The 24967-nt window shown below is 58.3% G+C and overlaps 1 protein-coding gene across 8 annotated transcripts; it reads left to right on the top strand.

Moving 5' to 3' along the window:
- The first annotated feature begins 1201 nt into the window (after positions 1-1201).
- RELT (RELT TNF receptor) lies at positions 1202-19646 on the top strand. 8 transcript variants are annotated; one of them, XM_041730726.1, is made up of 12 exons: positions 1202-1361; positions 4840-4959; positions 12695-12763; positions 13729-13803; positions 13934-14100; positions 14302-14381; positions 14997-15254; positions 16472-16552; positions 16847-16928; positions 17092-17349; positions 17743-17998; positions 18127-19643. In XM_041730726.1, exons 3-12 carry the CDS (start codon positions 12719-12721, stop codon positions 18172-18174), a joined length of 1350 nt encoding a protein of 449 aa, XP_041586660.1. In that variant the 5' UTR covers positions 1202-1361; positions 4840-4959; positions 12695-12718; the 3' UTR covers positions 18175-19643. The 8 variants fall into 8 exon arrangements, with proteins under 8 accessions (XP_041586660.1, XP_041586663.1, XP_041586656.1 ...); XM_041730727.1 differs by lacking the exon at positions 1202-1361 and adding an exon at positions 1636-1713; XM_041730729.1 differs by lacking the exon at positions 4840-4959 and having other exon boundaries at positions 1236-1361; positions 18127-19644.
- Positions 19647-24967: the final 5321 nt, after the last annotated feature.

The following is a 24967-nucleotide window of genomic DNA, read 5'->3' on the forward strand; positions in this document are numbered from 1 at the left end:
ACAGAGGGTCTCTTGGGCTGCTCTCACGCCATCACCAGGTCCCCACCTGACCCTCTCTGGGCTTTCCCCCTGTCATCCCCCATGGATTTGGATTTGAGATATTTGACCCTGCGGCCATCCTTGCCCTAGTTCTGGGGGGGGTCTCCATTGGGATATGAAGGGGATGGGGCTCTGATCCCGACACCAGTCACCTGGAGCTCTTTCTGCTCTTTCCCTACAACCTGGGCATGGCCCAGGGAACAGAAACTCTTCCCCTGCCCCCCTCTCTCTGCAGGTGTCCGGTTCTCTTCCTGGAATCTCCAGGACCCTGGGGATCTGACCTACCCCGCCCCCTCATCGCGCAGCTCAGGTTCTATGACTCAGTTTGTTTAGAATTCTCCACCTCTCCCCACAACCTATCCCCAACAGACTTATTTACCTTCCTTTACCTCAGTCACGGGCTGTAATTATCCCTTGCCCAGTCAGGCCTCTGCCCCAGCATGAGGCCCTCCCTGCTGGCCTGGGAGGGCCACCTGGGATCTCCTCAGTACGAAGCAGGGGAAACTCTGGTTGCCACCTCCTCCCCGCCACCATATTGCACAACCCCAGGGGGCCCAGTTCACAGAGGGTGGGGGGATACGAGGTGAATAGCGTCCTGGGGTCCAGGTCACTGCCTTGCTGGGCACCCTGATGGCTGGCGATGGGAACTGGCAGAGTGGACAGCTGGCGGCAGGGAAGGGAGAGCCGAGTGTCATCTGTCCTGCCGGGAGGGACTTGCCATCCTGTCAGAGGAGGGGGTGAGGGGGGGAGTGGAGATAGGAAAGGCCTCCGGAGAGAGATCTGGGCTGGGCCCGGAGGAATGCGCAGATGACCGCGTGGACGTCCATTATAGATTCACTTTCACCTGGGCTTCCTCGCCAACTAGGCAGGGGCTTCCAGGGACAGGCCTCGGCCTCGTCGGCAAAGCGAGGTGGTTCTGTGGCGCTGCCGGTTCAGGGAGGAAAACAGGACCCGGGGGGGGCAGCACCCGAGCGTGCAGTGTCTCGCGCCGCGCAGCCCCTTCGTTCTCGGTTCGCTGCCCCAGGAGGCCGATCCGAGCGGCCTCCTCCCCGCGCAGCCCCTGCAGTGCCGGCGGGGCGCGAGAGACGGCGACGCGGAGCAGCGCGGCGGGGGCGGGGGCGGGGGCCGGGGTCGCGAGCGGGGCCTGACGTCGGGGGCGGGGCCGGCGGCCGTGACGCGCGGGGGCGGGGCTGGCGCCTCCCGGCCCGGCCGGCGATTCATTCAAAAGGCGCGCAGCCTGCGCGGCCGCCTGCGCCCTCGCCGAGCCGGGCCGGGCCGCGCTGCCACCCCGGGGCCCTGCTGGAGCTGCCGCGGGCGGCCAGGTAAGCGGGCGCGCGGGGCCTCAGCCCGGGGGTGCGGACCGAGGGGCGCCCCTGCCCCCCCGCGTCTCTGAGGAAGTTGGCGGCGCGGCGGGTTCCGCGGCCCCAGCCCTCGGCCCCCGGCCCTCCCCCGCTCGCGAGGCCCCAGCCCCTGCGCCCCGGCCCGGCGTCGTCCGCGCCCCGCTCCCCGCAGCCTCGGAGCCCCCGGCCCCGGGACCTGCGCGTTCTCGGGCCGCGCCGCCGCCAGGCCCGGCCGTGCGCGATGGCGAAGCAGCGGCGGGACTTGCAGTCGGAGGAGCCGGCGGGCCCCGGAGACGCCCCCGGCCCGGCAAACTTGGGCCGAGACCCGGAACGGGTGCGGGACGGGGCGGGGCGGCTGCGGCGCGGGGTGGCCGGAGGGGGGGCTCTGAACGGTGTCAGCCCGTGACTGTGGGTGACACGGCGCGTGAGGCGGCCCAACCCGGGAGTCCGTGTGGCCGGGACACTGAGCGGGGACGCTGGGGCCAAGCGGGAGACAGAGGGGCTCTGTGTGCCTCTGACAGGCCGGTGAGTGCGTGTGATTGTGTGAGAGAGACCCCAGGCCCCTGCGGGTGACCGTGACCCGCCCCAGCTTCCTGTGACACCCGGTCCCCGAGCCTGTGTGTGGCCCGGGACATGACCAGGGCAGGGCCAGAGCGGCTCCGTAATGTGAGTGACTGACAAGCCAGCCCCCAGATCACTGGAGCCATAGTGTGCTTGTTGGGTCAAGCAAGTATTGTGTGTGTGTGTGTGTGTGTGTGTGTGTGTGTCCCTTTTGAGCCTCAGGAGAATGAGTAAGAGGCCCAAGGAGGAGGGACCTCAGACACCTGCTTGTCGTGGGAGGAGGGGAGGCCAGGGGTCTTTCCAGAACTGCCCCTTCTCAGGATCTCAGTTTAGTTAGTGGAGAGGAGGACCCTGAGTGACTTGCTCTGGCGGATGGAGAGGAGGCCAAGGCTGGGTGGCATCTGGTGTGGTGATTGACACTTCTGGCAGCCGCCTTGGGGCCCTGAAGTAGCCTCAGGCTCCGCCTCCCAAACACACACACTCACACACTGAGGTCCCAGACACCCGGAAAAGCTTTGTCCCTAGTAACCTGTATTCTCACTGGGCCCATCTTCCTCTCGGACCCTGCCCCCACTGGGCCTCAGTCTCCCCTTCTGCACACTGAGGTGTTGGGCTGTGAATGGCCTGTGAATCATCACTTCGGGATCCTCTATTGTTTTTGGGTCAACTGCCTTTGTTCTCCCCTCCCTCCTGGCAGAAGACTGCAGTGGGAGGTGGGGGCAGGTTGGCTGCTGGGGACCGGGATGGAAGTACAGCTCCTCTGACCAAGCCCAGAATTCTGATCCATAGACCTCGACTGGTCCCAGTCTCCTTCAGTTCCCTTTCCGTGGGACTTGTTCCCAGGTGGTCGCTGATTTGGAGACCTGGAGCAGGGCCCCTTCCTCTCTGAGGCTCCTACCCCCACAAGAGGGTCTTTTGGGTTTATACAGGGTGGAATGAAAATTGGACTCTCTAGACCAGGAGGGGTGAGGGGATACCTGCTAAAGGATCTAGAGTTCTGTCCTCAGAAAATGTTGGTTGCATTCTGTGTTGGGGTGAGGATAGAGGGACAGTGCCAGGTGCTATGCTGAACACTTGATGGTGTATTCTTTTTGAATCCTCACAGTGGTTCTGAGATGTGACTGTTTTTCAGAGGAGGAAACTGAGGCTCAGAGAAGCAAAGTGATTTGCCCCAAGGTCATGCAGAGACAGGACAGTGCCAGGATTGGAATTCGGTCTTTGCCCCCAAAACCATGTGAGATGCTTGGAGAGGGCCACCCACCTTTCTAATATCTTCAGGGCTTACCTAGGCTGCTTCTCTCAAACCTGGACTGATAAGCATGGCCTTGCCAGGGTGTCCCTTTGTGAGTTCTGAAAGTGGTGTCTATTTGCCCACATGTCTGAAACATTGCGGGTGAGTAGGTTATGTGGTCTTCCTGTTCCTCCTCCTCTTCCCTTTCCACAGGTCTCACCCCTAGCCAGAGGTCACCAGAGAGGCCTGTCTCCTGTCTTCTAGAGCCTGCAACTGGCTTTGGAAGCATCCACATAGCTACAAAGAGTGTCAGGAGTCAGCAGCACGGCCCCAGCTCCAGGGGGTGGCAAGGATAATTGAGAGTCCCAGTGACCTTCACCATACTGGAGAGGCTTTATTCCTCTATTCAGAGTTGCTCTAGGGGCATTTTCCCAAATCTACCCACACTCTGTGGTAGGGGGCAGATTGGGGGTGACCTTGAGATTATGCCCCTTCTCAGTTCCCCATTCTTCCCAGAGGCCCCTGCTAGTCCTTACCACTGCTAGAGCTGGGGTCAGGGTGTCCCTTGGTCCTCTCTGGAATGACTGGAGTTGTGCTTCTTGGGGCTGATCAGAATAGTTATCTTGGTCTCCTGGGGCTGACCCTGAGTTATTTCCATCCCTAGCAAACAGGGAAATAGCTCAGGGCCCAGGGAGGGGTTGGGAGAGGAGAAGGACCAGCGTCTTCTGGTCCTAGCTCTGATGGAGGCCCTCCCAGCCCTATCCCGTGCCTTGCCTGAGCTAGACCTTTCTGGGGACTGGGGCCTCCCAGGATGACAATGGTGGGGCCAGGCTGGGTTTCCATATGTGGCCCCAGTTGAGACTCATCTGATAGTTGCGGGACGGAGGCACCTGTGTCTGGCCAAGGAGCGGAGACTTTGAGGGGCAGTCAGCACTCTGCCCCTGCTCATGGGGTCAGCCTCCTTTTACAGAGAGAGAGAGAGACTGAGGTTTGAGAAGTGCTGGGATTTCCCAAGGGCTCCAGAACCCTCATATTCAGGCTCTCACCCTCCAGATGTGGTACCTACCTACCTTCTCTGCTGCTACAGGTTTCCTGTCAGCCAGGATGTGGCCTAAGGCACGAAGCAGGCCCGAGACACACCTTCACAAAATCAGGGCTCCCTCTTATGTTCCACTCTGGCCTTGATGTCCTGCCTCAGACCCCGGTACTGGCCTCTCTGCCTCCGTTTCCCGTTCTTCCATGCACTGTCCAAGCATCCTCCCTAGGCAACTTCCTTTTTTGCCTACACAATATAGTCCAGACTCCTCATCCTAGTGTTGACACTTCCAAGACCTTTCGAACTTTACATTTTCAAACCCTTCTTTCCCTACCAGATGTCTCAGTTCCACTCTGCCTTTGCTTTTGGTTTCTCTTTCTAGAGCCCTCCTGGCCACTCAGAGTTTAGCGCTCCCTCACCCAGGAAGCCCTCCTAGCCCAAGGTTAGTCCCTCTTCTTTTTTGTGTCCCACCTGCCCGGCAGTCCCTCCTCACCAGTTTGGCAACAGACACAGATGTGGGGCTCTTCTGGGTACTGCATACCCAGACATTCTGGGCCAGCAAATTCCCTGCTGTGTGCCAGGCCCTGGGCTCAGATCTCAACAGTACTGACAGAGGATCTCCTTCCTTCCAGAGCTGCTCATTGGGGAAGCTGAGACTCAGGGTGGAGGGAACCAGCCCTAGCTTGAGTCACACAGTCTTGCTGCTGGAGTCTGGCACTCAAGAGCTTGCATAGCCCTGTCTCCAGGTGGAGGCAAGTATTGTCTGACAGTTCTGGCATCAGTTTCCACAAAAGGACCATGCTGGCCTGCACTGGGAGGAGGAAGTGGTGGGACTGTTCACCTGGCCTGGCTGGGTAAAGGCCAGCCTCCCTCTCTTATGGGGCGGAGAGGGGTTTTGCTGAAGATCAGCCAGCAAGGCCCATCTGGCCCCATCTCCATTCAGGATCGGGGGTTGCTTGGACCAGGTTTCTGCCAGAGCTCAGTACCCATTGTTTGCCAAGGGCCTGGGTGCCTGGGCCTGGCCCCAGTGGTGGTGGCTGGGGTGGCAACGAGGACAGGAGGAAGCCAGTACTGCATCCCTACTGTGTACCCAACCCTGGGATTAGGGCCCCCAAGGCTCTCACATCTTTAGCCTCATGTCCTGAGGGCCAGCAGTCTTCTCCAGGTACAAGTAGGGAAAGGAGGGCCCAGAGAGGGGAACGGACTTGCAAGACCCTAATGTCACTGGGATCCTAACCCGGGTCTGCCGCCTGGAAGGCCAGAGCTCTTTCCTGGGCCACCCTGGGAAAGATGAGAGCTCTATAAATAAACTTCCCATGTGGCTGTGAGTGTGTGCCCTGGCTACTTGGCAGGGAGAGCGGGATGGAGAGGCCTCTACAGCCAGTTAGAAGCAGGGTCTGACTGTGTGGGTGGAGAGAGAAGGAAGGAAGGCTCCTGGAGGGAGGGACCTAAGCTTGGATCTTGGACCACGATGGCGATGGCGATGGTGTGGTCACTGGTGAGAAGGAACAGTGAGGGGAGGGAGGGGCCTGGCCCAGCTATGTGCCCAGCTTCCTGTGTGCACGTGCATGTGCCTTCCACCCTCCAGGGAGATCACAGGTGGCTGAGGGGGCAAGAGAGGGGAGGGTCCACTCAGGGAAGCTGGGAAGGCTTCCTGCAGGGGGAGGTGGCATCTGGGCTGAAGCGTGATTGTAAGAAGAGCCACTGTTCTCTAAACTCTAGATCCTCCAGTCAAGAGGTCAGCTGAATAAGCACAACTATCCCAAATTACAGAGGAGGAAACTGAGGCTTGGAGCTGTGAGGCTGGGTCCTGACTGCTCAGCATCCCTCCACCTTCCGGACCGTGGCTTCAGCTGGCATGGGAGAAAGTGGACACAGGCCCGTAGAGCAGCTGGGAAATGGGCAGCCAGGGGCCATCCTAGGAGGCCGAGGCTCCTCTACTCAGGCTGCTGGGACTGATGTTGGGTTCCCCAAAGCACCCTTGCTTACTCCAAGCTGCTGGATGACCTTGGCTGGATGCTGCTTAATTCTGAGCTTGGCTCTTCCTCTGGCCCTTGTGGGCTGTGGTGAGAACTAATTGGAGAGGTTGTCAGGCCAGGCCCTGGTCCGCACTGTTTATAGTGGCTCCACTTATCCCCTCAGCATCTCTGAAGGCAGGGGCCAGAGCCCTTGTTTGCAGAGGAGAACCCGGAAGCTCAGGGAGGGTGAGTAACTTGCCCAAGGTTACAGAGCTAAGTGAGAGCCAGAGCTTAAACCTAGGAGTGACTGCTCGGGAGCCCAGCGTCCCGCCTGTGCTGAGCCCAGCCCTCGGTCACCATTGGTTAGGGCCTGGCCTGGGATTGCTGGGGAGAGGGGTCTCTTCCCCCGGCACCCCAAGTCTAGAGGACAGGGCAGCCTGGGCCTGTGAGTCTCTTGGAAGCCTCGCCCAGTGGGGGTGATGGGGTAGGGCTTGTGCAACGTGGACTCTGGGCTGACCTGACATGTTGGCGAGCGGTACCAGCTGTGCCTCTGGGATCTGAGGCAAAGGTGGCTTCTCGGAGGAAGACATAGCAGTAGCATGAGTGGGTGGGCAGTGGGGTGTCCTCCAGCCCTCCCCGGCTCCCTGCAGGAAGCCAGGGTGCTGAGCAGTTGGCTGTGGGGCCAGAGCAGGGCCTGCAGAAGCAGCAGGAATGCCAGGCCTGGTGTGGCAAGGACATGGGTTGCCTGTCGTCTGCCCCCCGCTCCTGGGTGGGTAAACCTTGTCTCCTTTGAGACTGAGTTGTTATAGGGTACTGCTTAGCCTCTCTGAGCCTCAGTTTCCTCATTTGTGAAACCTGGGACCCTATCTTTGAGGCCTGGAATGGGAATGAGCATGCAGTGAGTGCTTAGTGAGGGGATTTGGGGAGCCCCAGCTCTGCCCCAGAGACGACTGTGTGGTTTGGTGCCCCCCTCCACCCCCACCTGCCCCAGACTCAGATCAGGGAAGGGGCAGGGTTTGCATCCGTACCACACCAGACTGGGAGGAGCTGGATGGGCCCAGTCTGGCCACCTCAGCTTTTTCTTAGCCTCAAGGGCCAATTAGCTCCCTCAGCCCCACCTGCCCACCTCACCTCCCTGAGCTTCTAAAAGCGCAGGCCCTGTGGCAGCCTGGGGGTGGAGGGGGAGAACCCAGTGGGGCCAGGGAACTGCCACTGTCTGGTGGCCCTGCTGCAGGATTTGGGGTGCACGTGCATGGAGTCCTTACCCAAGGGGTGTGGCCTGGGAGACCATGGCTGCCCAAGGCCTTGGTGGGAATGGGGGTGCCCTTCTCACCGAATGGCCCTGAGATAGTCTCCCTACATCTCTGCCTGTCAGCATCCTGAGGAGCTGGCCTCCACCCTGTCCACCCTGGGACCACCTCTTCCCAGCCTTCCCTGGGCTTCCTGCCTCTCACAGGTGCCAGGGCCTTTTCCTGCAGGAGCTGGCACAGACTAAGGCAGTATGCAAATGACTATGGATGCAGGGAAACCCCGGAGGCCCCAGAAGCCCCTGGGAATGGGGGCAGCACCTCCTTCCCTGGGGCTCACCTGGGTGCTTTGTAAATAGCCTCTTAGTGAGCCGCTTCTGGGTGCCACTAGCTCCCTAGCCTCTGCTGGCAAGTTGACCACACTTAGAGAACATCTGCTAGATGCTGGGCCCTAGGCTAGGCGCAGGGTAAGTGGGGTGCGCGTGAGGTGGGCAGCAGAATCAGACCTGGGCTCTGGCCCTGCATCACCACTCACTGGCTGTGTGACCCATACCAGTGATCGCCTGTGGCCTCAGTTTACCTGGGTGTAAAACAGGGATGCACATCTCTTCTTTGAGGAGTGGAGCAACCAGACAGACTGACCCCAAGGGAATGAGGGTCAGTTGCCTTCCCTGTGAGGGTGGAGGATGGAAGAGAGGCATGCTTGGCTGCTCTCCCCGCCGCCCACTGTGGACATTGTCCTACTTCAGCCCCAGTTGCCAGGGAACCACTGGGTTGCTTGCTAACCTGGATTTCTCTATTGATGGGCGGCCTTTGTCTTTCTGTCTCGGCCACTGCCAAGGAAGGCCTGTGTCCAGATGTGTTCCTAGGCAACTCCAGCCTCTGGAGGCTGCAGGGGGGTTCCACAGGCCCTAGGGCCCCTGGCTGGGAAACAGAAATACCTGCCTCCCAACCCCTGATCCACGTGAAGACTTGCATCCCACCTCTGTCTCCCCAGTCCTGCCTCCTTGGCAGGCAGCCCGGGGAGCCCTCTGAGAGGCAAGTTGTTCCATACCCCCCCCAACCCTTCAAGTCTCCCAGAGGCCCTGAGGGCAGTGTAGGCTTCTCAGTTTGCATCCAAGTCTTGGTGTGACCTGGACTCCCACCACCTATCCTTCCAGACCTCTCTCCCCTCTTACACCCTCCTACCTCCCAGACCTTCACCTCGGCTAATCCAGCACCTCCTGTGTATCAGGCTCTGGGCCAAGCACTATGTGTAAATATAGAAGAATTTTTTATACCTCACACCTGCCTGTCAAGTGTGTGCCATTCCCTGCTCCATGATTTACACATGGGGAGACTGAGGCACGGTGAATGCTGATTGAGGGATTATTCTGTACTGGGCTCCATGCTGAGTATTTAAGGTGAATTTTCTTGGCCTCACAGCAGCCTTCTGTCTTGGTGGGAGAGGGAGTGTCCACAGTCACGGAGCCAGAGGAGAGCAGAGCCAGGCAGGATGGTTCTCCCCCAGGTTAGCTCAGATCCAGTTTCAATGGCCCCCCCCGACCCCCCAGCCTCTGGGTCCTCCCAGCCTTGGCGGAAGCTATGCACTCTGCTGATCCCTGCTCTCCCCACCACATCTCCCCCTACCTTGCCCCCCACCCCCCGTGGGTCCCCCAGCTATCCCCAGTTCGATATATACCTACTCCTTACCCAGGGCCAGGCTGTGTGCTGAGTACTGGGCATGCGGGGTAGGGGAGAAGGCGGGGGTGGGGGGGGGGTGGGGTCGGGCCGGGTAAACAGGATGGTTAAATGAAATGCAGGATGATGAACACAGGAGGGGGCTTCCAGGAGGATATGGCTCTGAGCTGAGCTCTGAAGGAAGAGTAGGTGTTGGCCAGGTGATGGGAAGGGTTTCTGGGTGGAGGAAGCAGCAGGTTCCAGTGCCTTGGTGAGGGAGGCAGAGTGGTAGGGAGAGGGCCAGGGGCCAGGTCCCAGTGTGAGGGTCCCCAGGCTGCAGTTGGGGCTGAACTGGGGGCCAGGGGCGAGGCGTGGTGAGTGACCTCTGGGAGGTGGGCGATCTCTGGGAGGCCAGGCCCAGTGAGGTTGGAGGTGAGCATGGAGAGGAGGGCCCCAGCCTGGGGCCCACAGTTCTGGGAAAGGGGAAGTTGCCAGGGCTGGGGAGTGTCACAGCTTCCTCTTTCTCTGAGGCCTGGGGGCTGTGCCTCCCTGGGGCTCCACTGCCCAGTGGTTGGTCCTGGCTTTGCTAGTTGGTTTTCTTCCAGGGAATTTCTGGTTCTAATTGTTTGGGCATTTTTGGAGGTGGGGGTGGACTGCCTGTGAGGAAGCCCGCCCCCCACCCCAGCCTGTTCTGTGGTGGCCCCTGCTCCAGACACTGCGGGGGTGGGGGTTGCGGTGAGTGAGACAGACACCCTGCCTTTGCTGCTGTCGAGGTGGGGGTGGGGTGGGGAGCAGGGAGCAGAGCCAAACAAGTAAGCAAACAGATACTTAATTACAAACCTGGGCCAGAGGTGCTGGGGGGAAGAAGGGAGTGAAGGGGTGGAAATCACCCTACCCAGGGCCAGTGTTAGGCTTATTACCTCATTTCACCTTCCCCACAGCCTTGTCTTGGAAGAGCAGTATCCCCATCTTGCAGATGAGGACACTGAGACCCTGCAAGGTGAAGCAGGGGCTCAAGTCCCACAGGGAGTAGGTGGCAGGGGGAACCGGATAGGCCCAGGCCGGGAGACTATGGGAGGAGTGGCCTCTAGGCCAACTTCCTCCTCTGCCCCAGGGGGCTTTTGGAGGCCTGGAGAGGAGGCCCCCTGCTGTGAGTCTTGGCCGCCTTCCTGAGGCCCCCTGGAGGCTCTGAAAGGTCACGCACTACCTGGCCTTAGGACTGAGCAGAGGGGTGGGGTTAGAGACTTCCCGGACACCCCCCAGCCAGGGGGCTTTGATCTGAATTTGGTTTTCAGTCAAGATTCCAGGCTTCTAGGCTTGGATGCTGGAGGCCTTGTGGGGAAGGGGGTGCAGAGAGGGAGGTCAGAGCAGCAGGTGTATGCATGGAGGGGGTTCTGGGTGGCTGACATGGGCTGCCTGACTGGACAGTCCATTGGGGGGCTCGGTCTAGCTGAGTGTGGGGGCTGGGGGAGCGGCTGTCAGCAGAGATTCCGGCGGCCAGACTGGAGTAAGTACCAGTTTGGGATAATTAGAAGGCACGTAATTAGAAGGCGTCAGGGCGCGAGGCGGCGAATGTCTGAATGTGCCTGAGTGGGCCCTTGCTGGCTTTGAGTCTGGGCCTTCAGACCCCCATTTTCCTCCTGGAAGTCTCGAGATCGCAGTTCCCCATTTACCTGGAGGTAAGCAGCTGTACAGCCCTTCCCTGTGGGTTTGGGTCACCCTGTAGGTGCCAGTTGGGCCCGAGGTGGCCCTGGGGCCCTCTCTTCTGTGGCTGTTGTGCCTCTGTTCACTCCTACCCCAGCCCCTGTAGGGCCAGCCTGAAGTCTGGGGGCTTATGGTCAAGTCTGTGGGTTAGATCCTATGAAGAAGCGTCTTCATGGGGAGAAGGGCTTGAATGGGAGCTGCCTGGGTAAGGGAAAGGACCTTTTGGGCCAGGAACTAGAAAGAAAGACTTGTGACCAAGTTAGAGGAGGGGGCGGGTCGGGGGATGGGTCTGGGTATGCAGCCTGTTGGGAGCTGACTGCCTTTCTGCTGTGGCCCGACCTTCTCCTGTCCCACATTTTCCCTTAGCTGGCCTTGGGCCGAGAGCCGCTGCCAGTGACCTGGAGAGTCCCGGGGTGTTGTGCCCGCAGCCCGCCCCCCGCCCTGTGGTGTAATTCAAACCCTTGGCTGATGCCACCATGGTCTGTGTATGGGGATCAGTTTCCTCCGGCTCCTTTTCCAGGTGGGAAGGCCAGGACACCTGTAGGCCTGAGGGGCTCTCGTGTGGCTGTGCTTCTCCCACCGGGCTTGGCGTCGGGCGGCATGGGGCTGGGCTCCAATTGGGGAGCCCCTTGATCTGCAGAGGCCTTGAGCCAGTGGCTTGGCTGCTCTTTGGGAGTCAGAAGCTGTATGGCCTGTGGCTGAGGCCTGACAGATCCAGCTCCCTTCACCCTCCTGGGCCTGAAGGCAGGCCCCCCGGAAACATGCGACAGGACTCCTTTATTTTGCCACAGCCCCTTTTGTTGTCTAAACCGAATCTTCCTTCCTGCTCTTCTCACCTGCCCACTGGGTGGAGGCTTTTCTCCAGAGGACACCATACTCCGAACCTGGGTGCTTTACCGTAGGCCAGTGGCCTTCCCACTCCGCACCCTCACCCTGCCTTATTGGTTGTTGGCACTTGCCCCCACCTGGCAGGGCAACAGTCCCTGTTCATCTGCTGGTCACTGGTCAGCAGGGATGTGAGCTCCCCGAGGACAGGGACAGTGTCTGTCTTAGGCTGTTTCCTGTGCTAAGGGCAGTGCCTGGCACACAGCAGTAGGTGACCAAGAGAGGACAGAAGGCCGAATGCTGGCTGCTGTGACACCAGGAGGTCTGCTCCCGCCCCAGAGATGCACTCAGACCCATCCCAGTGTTGGGCACATCCTTCCACATCCTTTGGTGGAGAAGACCTCTGGGTGGGGAGTGGGACACGTAGGGAGACTAGGACTGTGATGGTGGGGGTGTCTCCCTACCCAGGGAGACCTACAGGAGTTTTGGGCTCAGCTTTGGGGAAAGGGAAATGTAGAGAGGTTTCTGGAAAGAGGTGACTTCATGTTGGTGTTTGATGGCTGAAGGAAAGGACATGGCAGACATGGCAAGAGTGAAGGCAGGAAAGCAGGGAAAACCAAGACCCACCAGGAAGTCCAGGTGATGGGAGCCTGGGAGCTAGAGATGAGGTGCAGTCTGGGCGTGAGGGGATTGCACACACTCGCAGCTCCCCCCCCCGCCCCCCACCCCCAGGACTGCTGATGCGGGCTTCCTTCCTCCCAGAGCACCTGCCTATTTATGGAAGGGGAAGGAAGCCATTGCTCCTCAGGGAAGCCCCCCAAGCCTGGCAGAGTACTCTATCCCCCTCCTCTGCTGCTCTGGGAGGCCAGCCCCACACAGTGCATCCTTGGCCACCTTCCTAGGACAGGGCAGGCGGGCAAGGCAAGCTCTACTCAGGTTTGTGGGGGAAGAGGGGCCGGACTACCCCAGGTTTGCCCGCCCAACACCACCTTGCAAATTCCCTGGTCTTGTCCTGGAAGCTGCCCCGGGAGGGGAGGAGAGCAGCTGCCTGCCTGTCCTCACGTCCTGCTGAGCCTCACATCCTCCTCTCCTAGGCTGGTGACTCCCTGGGCCCAAGGATGAAGCTGAGCTGGCCACACTGGCCCCTGTCCTGCCTTTTTGTGGTGAGTTGGGGATGGGATCTAGGAGTACAGAGCCCTGTGCCCCAGCCCTCTGTGCTCAGGGACACCATGCCAGGAACCTTGCCAGGGCTGGTGACACGGCTCTTCCTCTGCAGGAAGCACCTGCTGGCCTATGCAGCTCTGGGTGCAGGTCTCCCAGTGCTTGGCAGGCTGGAGCCAGGTCTGGGGTCTGCAGAGGGCCCCAGAGCCTCCTGTGTGATACTCCCTCTGCCCTCCAGGGCAGCTGGCTCTGCTCCCTGCCTGCTCTCCCAAGCTGGGCCCAAGTTGGAAGACAGGTTGTGGGACAGATCTCCCCACGGCAGGAGAGATTCAGGGCAGGTAGTTCAGGCCTGGGATGGGGAGCAGAGGGAGCTCTCAGTGGAGTGTGCTGGGCGCTACATCCTGAGATCCCTTTCCTGGGGATGCATCCTGGCCTGTGTGGGTGTGCAAGTGTGAACGGTTGGCTTTGTGTGGAGAGGTCACTGAGGATGTGGTCCCAAATACTCCTCTGAGGGCCCAGAATAGGAAGCACTGGCTCCAGACTTGGCCCCAGGGATGATGGGGCGCGGGGGGGGGGGGGGGGGGGGGGGGGGGTGGCGGCAGGCGGACGGAAGGCAGACGGAACTTGAGAGAAGAGGAATTCGGAAGCCCTTCCTCCTTATCCTGGTTAGCTGGAATGGGTGTGACTCGGGGACCTGAGGGCTTGAGATCCTGATCTGGCTCTGTCTGGGGTTTTCCAGCACTTTCCAGAAGCAGATACGGTTACGCAGGCATGGGACAGGCAGGTTTTACTCACAGCATAAGGGATTGAGATTAGAGTGTCCCTGATACCTGGGGGCTGGTCCCGAGTGGTCAGTGGTCCCTACTCCTAGGGGCATTAGGAAGTGGGTGGTGGACAGATGGCCCCAGAGATGCCACATCCCAGCATTTTCTGCACTCTCAGTGTGTCCTGCCTGCTGTTCTTCCAGCTGCTGTCTTGGCCTCTGGCCACTCCGATATCAACGACCCCCTGGCAGTGCCCACCTGGGGAGGAGCCCAGCCTGGTGAGCTTGCCTTGCCCACCTGCCCTGTCTTAGGAAGACTGTTGAGGCCAGGGGCGGATTTCCCAGGCCTGGCTTCCCGGGGACCTGAGGCCTGGTTCCTGGCTTTGTTCTTACCCTTTCCCTCCCACAGGACCTGGGGCAGGGCACACTATGCCGATCCTGTCCCCCTGGCACTTTCTCTGCTTCGTGGGGCCCTGGTCCATGCCAGCCCCATTCCCGCTGCAGCCCTCGAGGGAGGTTGGAGGCCCAGCCAGGCACAGCGACTCAAGACACGCTATGTGGAGACTGCCAGCCCGGGTGAGCCATGGGGGGGCTGTGAGGGCTCACGGCTAGGTGACCAAGACTTGGAGTCCTAGGGTCCCAGCCTCACCCCCTCCCTGAGCAGGCCTCAGTCTTCCCATCTGTAAAATGGGGTGGGTCAGGCTCAGTGAGTATGCCTGGCAGGAGCCTTTCTTAAGGATAGTTTTTGGGCCTCAGTGATGTTTTCTCTCTCTGTAGGTGGTTTGCTGCTTCAGAGGTCACCCATGTCCCCTGTCAGCTGTGCCCCTGGACACCTCTGGGTATTCGCAGCTGTTATGGTGAGTGGCAGATGGGGCTAGGACTGGTCCATCTGGGACAATGGGGCCCTCAATCCTGAGCCTGGGGAACGGTGTGCAGCCAGAGGGTGTCCGGCAGGATGTGTTCGGTTGTTCTGCTGGCAGCGTGTCTGCGCACCGTATTTCCGAGTGGCAGACACCATCCAGCAGGCGGCAGCCACAGCTCGGGGCATGGGGTGGGGGGTAGTTCGGGGTGCTGAGGAGCTAACATCCTGTTTCCTGTCCTTTTCCCCTCTCACACACACCTCTCACCTGTTGTCACTTTCTGAGGCAACTAACTCATGGACCTAGCCACGGGGAGGCGGCATCCGGTATTCGTGTGCCCAGATCTCATGCTGTCTGTTCACCCCAGAATGAGGGGTGGACCAGGGGGCTGGGGGTCTAGCTGCCCTGAGGTGTGGGGCGGCCTTGCTCAGGCTGATAAGATGGCCAAAACCACGTGGTGCCGGTGAGGTGTGGCCTTTGCTTCCCCAGCACGATGGAGAGTGGCCGTAGGTGGCTCTGGACACGTTCGTGCCCCCCCCCCCCCACTTTAACTCGGGCCCTGGGCCTCTCTGCCTCTGTCTTTCCTCCGTGCCTCCATCCTGTGGTGCTCAGAGCGGGGACGGCGGGCCCGACGTGGTGTGGAGGTAGCAGCTGGGACCACCGGCACTGGGGACACTCGGCAGCCTGGGAATGGTACCCGGGCGGGAGGCCCCGAAGAGACCGCTGCCCAGTATGCGGTTATTGCCATCGTGCCTGTCTTCTGCCTCATGGGGCTGCTGGGCATCCTGGTGTGTAACCTGCTCAAGCGGAAGGGCTACCACTGCACGGCCCACAAGGAGGTTGGGCCCGGCCCTGGAGGTGGAGGCAGCGGTGAGGCCCGGCCTGAGGTCTGAGTGGGGGAGGCCAGGGGGCACGGACTGGCCCAGGCCGGCTCTGCTGGGGGGCTGTGCGAGGGAACCTGTTGGCCTAGAGGGTCTAACTGGAAGGGACCTGCAGAGGGCTAACCAGGAGGGCTTCCTGGAGGTGCTGCTTGTGGGCTGTAGTGATCAAGTGGAAGGAAAGGTGAAGAGGCCTGAGGTGACGACAGGGGCAGAGCAGAGGACAAGTGGCTTCAGTAGGATTCTCTCCTGGGTGAGGCCCTGCCCAGCTGTCAGGGTCTGGACTCCTTAGGGGCTGTGGTTTCGTGTATGTGGTTCAAGGGTTGGACTGACTTCTGGGAACTCAAGCTGACCTCTGACCTGAGCCACTGGCAGGGCATTTGTCCTTAGTGGGCACCACAAGGAGCTCAGGTTTCAGCTCCAAGCTGTGGTTTGAGTTAGGAGTCCTGGAACCAGAGGGAGAGATATGTTCCTCTTGCCCCCACCCCAGGGCCCTTGGCCCCTTACCTCTTCCCCCACCCAGCTATCCCCTGAAGGGCCAGTAGGGCAGGGGTCCCCGAAACAGATACACTGCCCACGGAGCCTTGTTGCCAAGTCAGGATTGAAATGGTGCTTCTGGTACCTTTGCCCTAGGCTGTCCGGGGCCCTGCCTGGTTCCTGACACTGCAGTCTATGGCGGGCAGGAAGATGGCAGCTCAGGCCCTCTTGCCTGGGACTGCACATGTTTTCCTAGCCTAGGGCTTCCTCTAACTGCTGGCTGCTGCCTGGGTGCAAGTCCTAAGAGCTGTCTGCTGCTGGCCTAGGATTGGTCCCATGGCTCATTCTTGTTCTCTTGGGGTTTGGGCCCTAAGGGTCCTGCTAAGCGTACAGGGTGGTGTGAAGGGAAGTGGATCAGCCTGGAATGGCAGTGTGCCAGAGATTTGTGCAGGGGTCTGGGCAGAAAGCCCACAGCTCCCTGAAGCTGGGGAGGGGAGACATCAGGCCCCAGAAAGGCTACCCCGCCCCAGGAAGCGGTGATAATGAGCTTCCAGAGCTGAGGCCTGGAGGGCCGCTGGTGCATAAAACCCCCAGGCCTGTAGCACAGCTTATAGGAAGGTCTGGGGTGCCCTCTGCTGCCACATCTTGGTATAGCTGTCAAGCCCAGACCCCCCCCCCCCCCCCCCCCACGCCAAAACCCCAGGATCACACAGTTCTTGCGTTTTTCCACAGGGATCAATCCTGCCTACCGGGCTGAGGATGCCAACGAGGACACTATTGGGGTCCTGGTACGCCTGATCACGGAGAAGAAAGGTGAGAGGAAGCTCTGATCCTGTCGCCAGGCCCAGGAGAGGACCTGTCTCCTCCCAGAAGCTGAGGCAGCAGTGGGGGGGTCAGAGTCCCACTGTGCCCCGCCCCTCCCTTCGGGATGCCCCAGGCCAGCCTCTGGTGCTCCCTGGCCAGCGGCTGAGGGCGCTGCCCCTTTTTTTCTTGTTCCTGCCTGATGAGAGGTGGAGGAAGAGGCGCTCTGTCGGCTGGGGTGGGGGTGGAGCGCGTGGGGAGTGCCCCTCCTGGCCGAGAGCGGCTTCTGACTGCAGCTGCCCACAGAGAATGCGGCGGCCCTGGAGGAGCTGCTGAAGGAGTATCACAGCAAACAGCTGGTGCAGACCAGCCACAGGCCTGTGCCCAGGTGAGTGGGCAGGTGCCCCAAACCCGTATGTAATCAGCCTGCTTCCTTGGGGAGTTCCCACTGGCTGTGTTCCTTTCATGGTACCCTGGTTCCCCTTCCTACCTCCTGGGACCCCCTGGCACTGGCCTGCCCTGGTGACTGCTCCCCCCTGTGCCCTCTGCAGGCTGCCGCCGGGTACTCCCAGCATGCCACACATCTGCCCGCATCGCCACCACCTCCACACCGTGCAGGGCCTGGCCTCACTCTCTGGCCCCTGCTGCTCCCGTTGTAGCCAGAAGAAGTGGCCCGAGGTGCTGCTGTCCCCTGAGGCCGCAGCTGCCACTACCCCCACTCCCAGAGTCCTGCCCAACCCGGCCAGGGCTCCCAAGGCTGGGGCCAAGGCAGGACGCCAGGGCGAGATCACCATCTTGTCTGTGGGCAGGTGAGGTGGGCACAAACACAGAAGGGTCAGGGAGAGACCTTATACCCAGGGTGGGGGTATAAGGGACTCTATTTGAGCCCTGAACATTGTGTTCAGTGAGGGCCCCTCTCTGGCCTCAGTAGGCCTCTGGGCAGAAGAGGGGTGGGGAGACCAGGGAGAAGTCTGGTCTTCCCAGCTCTGCTATGTCTCACATGAGCCCTTAGGCCCCGGGGCAGGGTCCTAGCCTCCAGCCATCCCACTGTGGGCCCCTCAAGCCAAAGGACTGTTTACCTACAACCTAGGATGGGGGGGCTTGGGGGCTTATCTGTGGGTAGGAGGGTATAGGAAGGGCTCAGGCTCTGATCCATGAACTTGGTGTGGGACCCTAGCAGCCACTGCCCTTTCTATACCCAGGGTTTCCTCTTTAATGAACCCAGAGGGGGCGGGTTACGGCACCACCACTCCTCACAGGTTCCGAGTGGCCCGCATTCCGGAGCAACGGTCGAGTTCAGCAGCCTCTGAGTTGAAGACTATCACGGAGGCTGGACCCTCAGGGGGTGATCTCCCAGATTCCCCACAACCCGGCCTCCCCACTGAGCAGCGGGCACTGCTGGGAAGTGGTGGAAGCCATACTAAGTGGCTGAAGCCCCCAGCAGAGAACAAGGCTGAGGTGAGGGCCAGAAGGGGAGAGTGTCTGTTGGCACCTGGGCCAACCCTGACTTGCGTGGGGCAGGGGCCACTTTCCTGGAGCCCAGAAGCCCCCTGACTCGGATCTAACCCCTTACTCCCGTCTCCCAGGAGAACCGCTATGTGGTCCGGCTAAGTGAGAGCAACCTGGTTATCTGATGGTCGGCCTCATCTGAGGACGCTGCAGCCCTGCCCTGGGAGGTTCCGAAGGCTTCCTGGAGGAGGTAGAACTGCAGCCCAGCCTGTGAGGATCAAGAAGCAATGGTCCAGCAGACAGAACAGCAAAGGCCAAGGCCTGGCGGTGGGAGCGCCCACCCCTGTGAAGAGGCAGGCCAGCCGGCAGGTGCTGTGTGCAGGAGCAGGTTCAGAGCCCCTCCCTTGCCCCCGCCCCTACGCCCCTGCAGGATCCTCTGTACCACCAGGTCACTAGGCCTTGGCCGTGGGAAGGGGTCCTCTGCCTGGCACCCCTGGCCCCATACCTTGGTAGTTAACTGCCCCTGCCTCTGTACAGGGCCCTAGCATGGATCTCTCCCTCCTCTTCTGGCGGGCCCTGTAAAGGGAAGGGGCAAAAAAAAGCCACGGGCTGGACACTGGGTTCCCTGGTTCTAATCGTGGGCAAACCCCTGGCCATCACCTGGTTATAGTTGTTCTGACCAGGAAGTGGGGAGAGAAAGATCTCTCCAGTCCCAAGGCTTCTCCAGTCCGTGCAGGCTCTGGCCTGGGTCTTGTGCAGAGAGAGCTGGAGTCTTTGCCACCCCTTCCATTAGTAGCTTTATATGGCCCCATTTTTGCGGCTTCCAGGGCCTGTGCCTTCACGCCCCCATGGGGCTGCCTGTCTCTGGCTCTGCCTACAGAAGGGGCTTAATGCATGTATCTGCTGCCCCTTCCCCCACTATTTTTATTGAAATTGGAACAACAGTCTTGACCTGGGCAGGGCTTTGATACAGGGTGCCAGCCTGCATAGCCACCCCAAGATCTCAGGAGCTATCAGGGAGAGGCAGGTGTGGGGCTGGAGAGGCACCTCTGGCCTCTGTGGTTTCTGTGTCCCTGTGGGGTTGGTGTGTCTGTCCCCAGCCTGGGCAGTGCAGGCAACTGCCCAGCTCAGTTCCTAGATCCACTGTAGCTCAGCAACCTGGTTATTTATGTGGGGCCGTGCAGGCATGGGGCCCACTGCCATCCCCATTTCTCTTATTTATTGAAAATTTGCTGTTGTCCTGTCCTGTCTACATTCTCATCCATTTATTGGATAATAAAAGGTGGGAAAGTGGTGTCATGAGGAGCTTCTTTCCCTGTGCCTCTTCCCAGGTCACCCGTCCATTCACCAAATATCTGTGTGTCGGGTACCATGTGTGGGACAGGCCATCCCTCCCCTTGCGGTGCCAGCTCTGTGGTGGGTGGGCATGGGGCAGCATGTGAGGTGGGGCTGGAGGAGGTCCCTCACCTCGCTGGGTTCTCACTGAAGCTCCTAGAAGCAGTGCTGTCCAATGGATAGTACACACCACATATGTAATTTCAAATTTTCTAATAGCCATGTTTTAAAAAGTAAAACATGAAAGTTATCAATAATGTATTTGTCAATATATCTAAAATATTTTCATTTTAATATAAAGTCAGTATAAAAAATTATGAATGAGCCATTAACTTTTTGCTTTGAAATCTAGTACTTTATAAAGCACATCTTAATAATGAACTAGCATATTGAAGGGCTCCATAGCCACATATGGCCAGTGGCTCCTGTCTTGGACAGCACAGCTCTAGAGGACGTGGAAGCATGGTCCCCAGACAGGGAACAGCATGTGCAGAGGCCCAGGGAACTACAAGAAACTGGAGAAGCTGGTAGTCAGAGGTGACACGTGTGGAGAGCAGAGTGGGAGTGGGCAACAGAAGGTAGCCACAGGTGCTCTTGGTCACCCTGTTTTCATGCCAGTGATGCATAAAAAAAGCATTTAGGAAGGGAAGAAGCAGGACTGGTCAGTTTGCTCTTGGCCAGTGTGGAGGATGGAGCAGGAGTTCTGCAAGGAAACTGTTCCAGCTGTTCAGGCAAGAGACAGTGGAGGTGGGGGGGTGGGGAGTGTGTGTGGGGGGTGGAATCCAAAAGACCAAAGACTCCTAAGAACTGCTAGGGTTTGCGAATGGGTTGTAGGTCAAGGGGTTAGGGATAGCTGTGATACAGCCCTCCTACATCTGAATGTGAAGGCCTGGAGTGCTCAAGAGGCCGATCTGGGCTACAAGAGTATCTAGAAGCACTTAAGTAGGCATTTATACTGGGACTGGACCTGAGAGAGCTCAGGGCACTCTTGGGCTGTTCCAGGGGCACTGCCAGGAGGTGGTGATCTCCCTTACAAGTGAGGGAAGGTGAGGGAGGGGCAGGGTAGGTCACAAGTGTCAGGACTGCCATAGCCCCTGGTCAATGGACACAGGGACATGGGGAGAAAGAGCAGGACCAGGTCTGAGTGGACTGACCTCCCTGCAGAAGCCTCACTGTGCCACGAAATAGTGGGTGGGGATTTAGGTGTCAGGAAGAAAAGGGTTTAATTCCGGGTTCACTGGGTATTTGGTATATTTTTTAAAGATGGAAGGAGACACATTTAAATGCTAGTGGGAGAGGCTGAGGAACCAGCTACTGATGCTTGAGGGAGCCTTGGGAGGTGCCTATGGGGGTCCTAGGCCTGCTGCAGCTGGGGGAAGGTGGCTGTTGGGCTAGCACTACTGGAGGCCCAGCTCACTCTCTGGCCTCTGCTGCTCCTCTTGTAGCCAGAAGTGGCCTAAGGTGCTGCTGTCCCCTGAGGCCATAGCTGCTGCCACGCCCACTCCCAGACTCCTGCCCAACCTGGCCAGGGCTCTCCAAGGCTGAGGTGTGGTAGGATGCCAGTGGGGGAGATCACCATCTTGTCCGTGGGTAGAGGCTTCCTCCTGTGAGGAAGCCATGGGCAGGGGCCTGGCCCAGCAGCAGCACAAAAAACTCCTGCCCAGAGAAGTTAGGCAGATGTGCCTTGAGATTTGCTCTCTCCCTGCCTCTTGCTTCTCCAGGGCACAGTCTTCTCTCTCACAGGCTTCTGAAGTGTGCAGGAAAGGAGGCAGGCTGCACATCAGGAGGAATTTTCTAGAGCACCAAAGGCTGCCAAAGTCTAGAACAGGGTGTCTGTTGCAGGAAACTAGTAGGTGTCATCAGCACTCTTAAATGTTCCCTTGGGCTGCCAGGGTTGTCTTATGTGGTGTCCCTATTTGCCGACCGTTAGCTCCATCTCAGGGTTTGGTTTCTTAAATTTGGCTGTACCCTCAGCCAACCAACCCCACTTCACCCAGGACTTGGATGACACACCAAGATGATGAGACAGCAAGAGCCAATGCCCTGGGGTAGATGGGGTGGGAAGTGGTCCCTCCTATCGCTGGCCTCCTTTCCCAGGGGAAGGCTAGATTGTGGACTCCAAATGCCATCTTGCTGTGGAGACAGGCTTCCCAGGCCAGGTAAGAGAATCCTCACCTTGGTGCTGGTCCCTGGGTAATAAGCACAGCTCCCCTCCAGCACTGCCCCTCACCCCTCATTGTCTGCTGGAAGGTAAAACTAGGACTTTGGCTTAGATTTCTTCACCTGTCCCTTGGGCCTAGCTCCCAAAAGGATGGGATGAGTTGCTGAGGGATCAGGTAGGGGTATATCCAATGCTCTTGGCCTTTTCTGGCTTGTCCTCTCCTAGGCTTCCCCTCTGAATCTTGGCTGCCCTGGAAGCTGGAAGACAGGCTGCAGCGCGGGGCTGAGGGGAGTTCAGAGTTTGACTTCTCCTTACTCCACCCCTCACCCCAAGGACCGGAATATTGAGGACAGGAGCCCAGATCTCTACCTCCCTGCCTGCTCCTGGCCCTGTGACCTGGAGCAAGTGCTGTGACACTTTCTCCAGAGGTGCCCTCTGCTCCCCACATCTGACGGAACTTTCCACTACAAGGGAGGGAGAATGAGCTTCCTGTCGGGTGACAGCAGGGGGTACTGGGGAGCATTCTGCAAAGGCACGGGGTGGCAGAAAGGGTGGGAGAGTTAGGAGTCCTGAATTGTAATTACAGCTCTAGTGCAGGCTAGGTCAACTGGCCTCGTGGGGCCTCCGTTTTCTCTCCAGTCAAGGAGTTTGAATACTTATAGGCTGGAAGAGCGTGGATTGTTGGGGCCAGGAAGGGAATGGTGGCCACGATGATCAGGGGAAGAAGCTTGGGCCTGGACTAGGGCAGCTGCTTTGCCCAGAGGGGAGAGGAGGACAAGATTCAGGATGGAAAACTGACGCATATGACTATTAGGATGGAGACCACCTGACCTCCCTTGACTGCCGTTCTGTGACTACAAACCTGTAAGCTTTCCCTTGGTTTCCCACCTGACAAAATTCACCCTTTAATATAGACACCACCTCCAGGGTGGGCAGAATGTGGGATCTGGTGCCTGGGCTGTGGAGCCAGACCAAGTGTGAGCTCCAACTCTGAACCTCACCAGCTCTGTGACCTTGGCCAAGGTACTTCGTCTCCTTGGCTGCCCACCTCTTGACAGGCTCACCTCCCACTGGGCTGTGGGGATTCTGAGAGTTAACCAAACATAAAGCACAGTGCTGGACATATGGTAGGCCCTTGGGAGATGGCAGCCCTCCTCATTCGTGGCCTCCCTGGGTCACCCACCTTTAGTCCAGGTGCCGACTGATGGCTACTTCCCCGGGAAGACCTGCTATCTGCAGGGAGATGCATCATAGGCATTACCTGACTGGTGAAAACAAGTTTAGAATCAGCTTGGGAAGAACCCAGGGGATTCACTGGCTTAAGTGGTGGCCTTTGTCTCCCTGCCCCAAGAACCACCAGTCTGGTCATCCTGGACTTTTTTTTTTTTTGGAAACTTTTTTTTTTTTTTTTAATAGTTATTGAATGTTCTACAGCTTACAGTAAATATCATAGTTACAAATTCTTGGCTTCAATCTTTCAGAGTGATCACTATCTGATCTTCAAAACAAAACAAAACAAAAACCCAAAAGAATCCAAAACAACAAAACAAAACCAGATTTACACTTCATACACACAAGGCGAGGCCATGGGGCTTTCCAATCTTTACACTCTAGGCTGTGCTTTAAAAACATTTTATAAGTTCTTTGATCAAACTACTTGGAAGACACCGGTCAAAGGTTTATTATTATTTTAAATGTTTTTCTTTTTAAAATGTGAGTTCCAATAAAATTTAAAAATTAGATTCCAACCTGTAGATTAAAATGAATTAAAAAATACAAAATCATATACAATGCTCTTACAGGGATGTTACATGCCACGAGAACAGGTTTCTCTGTCATGTGATATGAAATAGGGATGCAATGCCTTTTAGTCAGGAGATGGGGACAGACCGTTGGGCCTTTAAAGGTCATTATAGACAACTTCCAAGTTGCTAGACACCTTGCCTTTACCTCCCCTTGGGGAAGGAGGAGCTTGATCCTCCCCCTCCCCCTGAGCCCCATGATCTGGCTAACCCGAGAAGGTGGTCTGTGGGCATTCCCACTCTGTCCCTGACTCACAGGCATGAGGAGGAAGGCTAGAGCCTCGAGATGCTGGTCTTGCTGGGGTCAGGCCCAAAGAAGATTTCACCCATTTAACTCCTATGGGCTGGTACTTATCTGCAAAGCTGTAATACCTGTTCTCTTCAGGAAGAGGAGTACCCACTTTACCAGGAACTGGGATCGGTACAGGGTCTCACCACCACGGTACAAATGCCCAGGGACTATGGATGCAGCCACAGGGAACAAAAGCTCTAGTTTCCCTTTCTGGCTTTGTGACAGCCAGTCCCAACTCCTATGTTCCTCACTTGGCCACTGAGCTGACTCAACAGCATGCAAGATAGAAAATAACCATCGGAGAAACTGAAGGAATAGGGCCCAAGTCTGGCTCAAGCAAGGATGGCTATGGAATGTTGAAGCTGGCCTGTCAGGCAGGAATTGTGAAGCCTGGGCCCTGGAACTATGTAATATGTAACTTCAGAAACAAGTTTCTAGGAGAGGGGAACACGGGTAAAGGACAAACCCTGCAGTCACCCTGGCATGCCGTGGAGCCTGATCTCCGAGGCTTAAGTATGGGGTTCGATGGGCAGCCTGGCTAGGTTTCCTCTGCTGTGTGTGATCCTGCTGTTGGGCTGGGCCTGGATTCCTATGGGGCTGTGCACCGGCCTGGAGCCGCCTCCTACCTGCCCACTGCCCCACCTGACCTGCCCCTCTCTGGACTCCGAAGCTTGGCTAGCAGCCAGAGGGGCATACCCCAGTAATGCGGCAGATTACAGGATGGAAAAGCAGAGCTTCCACTGTCTTCACTCAACTGCAACTGAGATATGCCATGGTGCCATCTAAATGATTAAGCCAGCCAGACTGCTAGAACCAAGACCACACAAAGACCAGGCCTTCCTTCTCTGGCCATGGAACAGAGCCAAGGAATCTGATGTGCAGGGCTCCAGGCTGGGGGACCAAGGGGCCTGCCCTTTTATACTCCATGTGATTCATTTCTTGAATGCCACTCAGAACAAACCAAGTCCCTCCAAAGGAGCAGCCCCTAGCTCTCTGGGGTAGGTAAACCTCAAACTTGGAACAATTTGGGTGGCAGGGATAAGAGCTGGCTCTGGTTCTCCCCCATGGGAAAAGGAAGCCCAGGAATTGAAGTCAGATGTGCTTTTGGCCATTCAGGGCTATACCAGGTCCAGGGAGTGCCAGCTCGCTGGGTCTGGACAGTGGGCAGGCTCTCCAGGCTCAGAAAACATGGCTGTACAGGCTTCCCAGGGACATGGGTCTTTGAATGGATAGATACCTGGGGCTGCCTTTGAATGTGTCTTCACTCCTGGGCATCATGACCCCAAAGCTTTTTGTTCAAGTTAGGCCTTTTGTTGCCAAGTCTCATCCTCCTGGTATTCCCAAGGTCCTTAGGGCACCTCCTAAAAATCTCCACTGGAGGACTGAGT

The sequence above is a fragment of the Vulpes lagopus genome, chromosome 15, assembly GCF_018345385.1.
Source record: "Vulpes lagopus strain Blue_001 chromosome 15, ASM1834538v1, whole genome shotgun sequence".
In the NCBI taxonomy this organism is placed as follows: Eukaryota; Metazoa; Chordata; class Mammalia; order Carnivora; family Canidae; genus Vulpes; species Vulpes lagopus.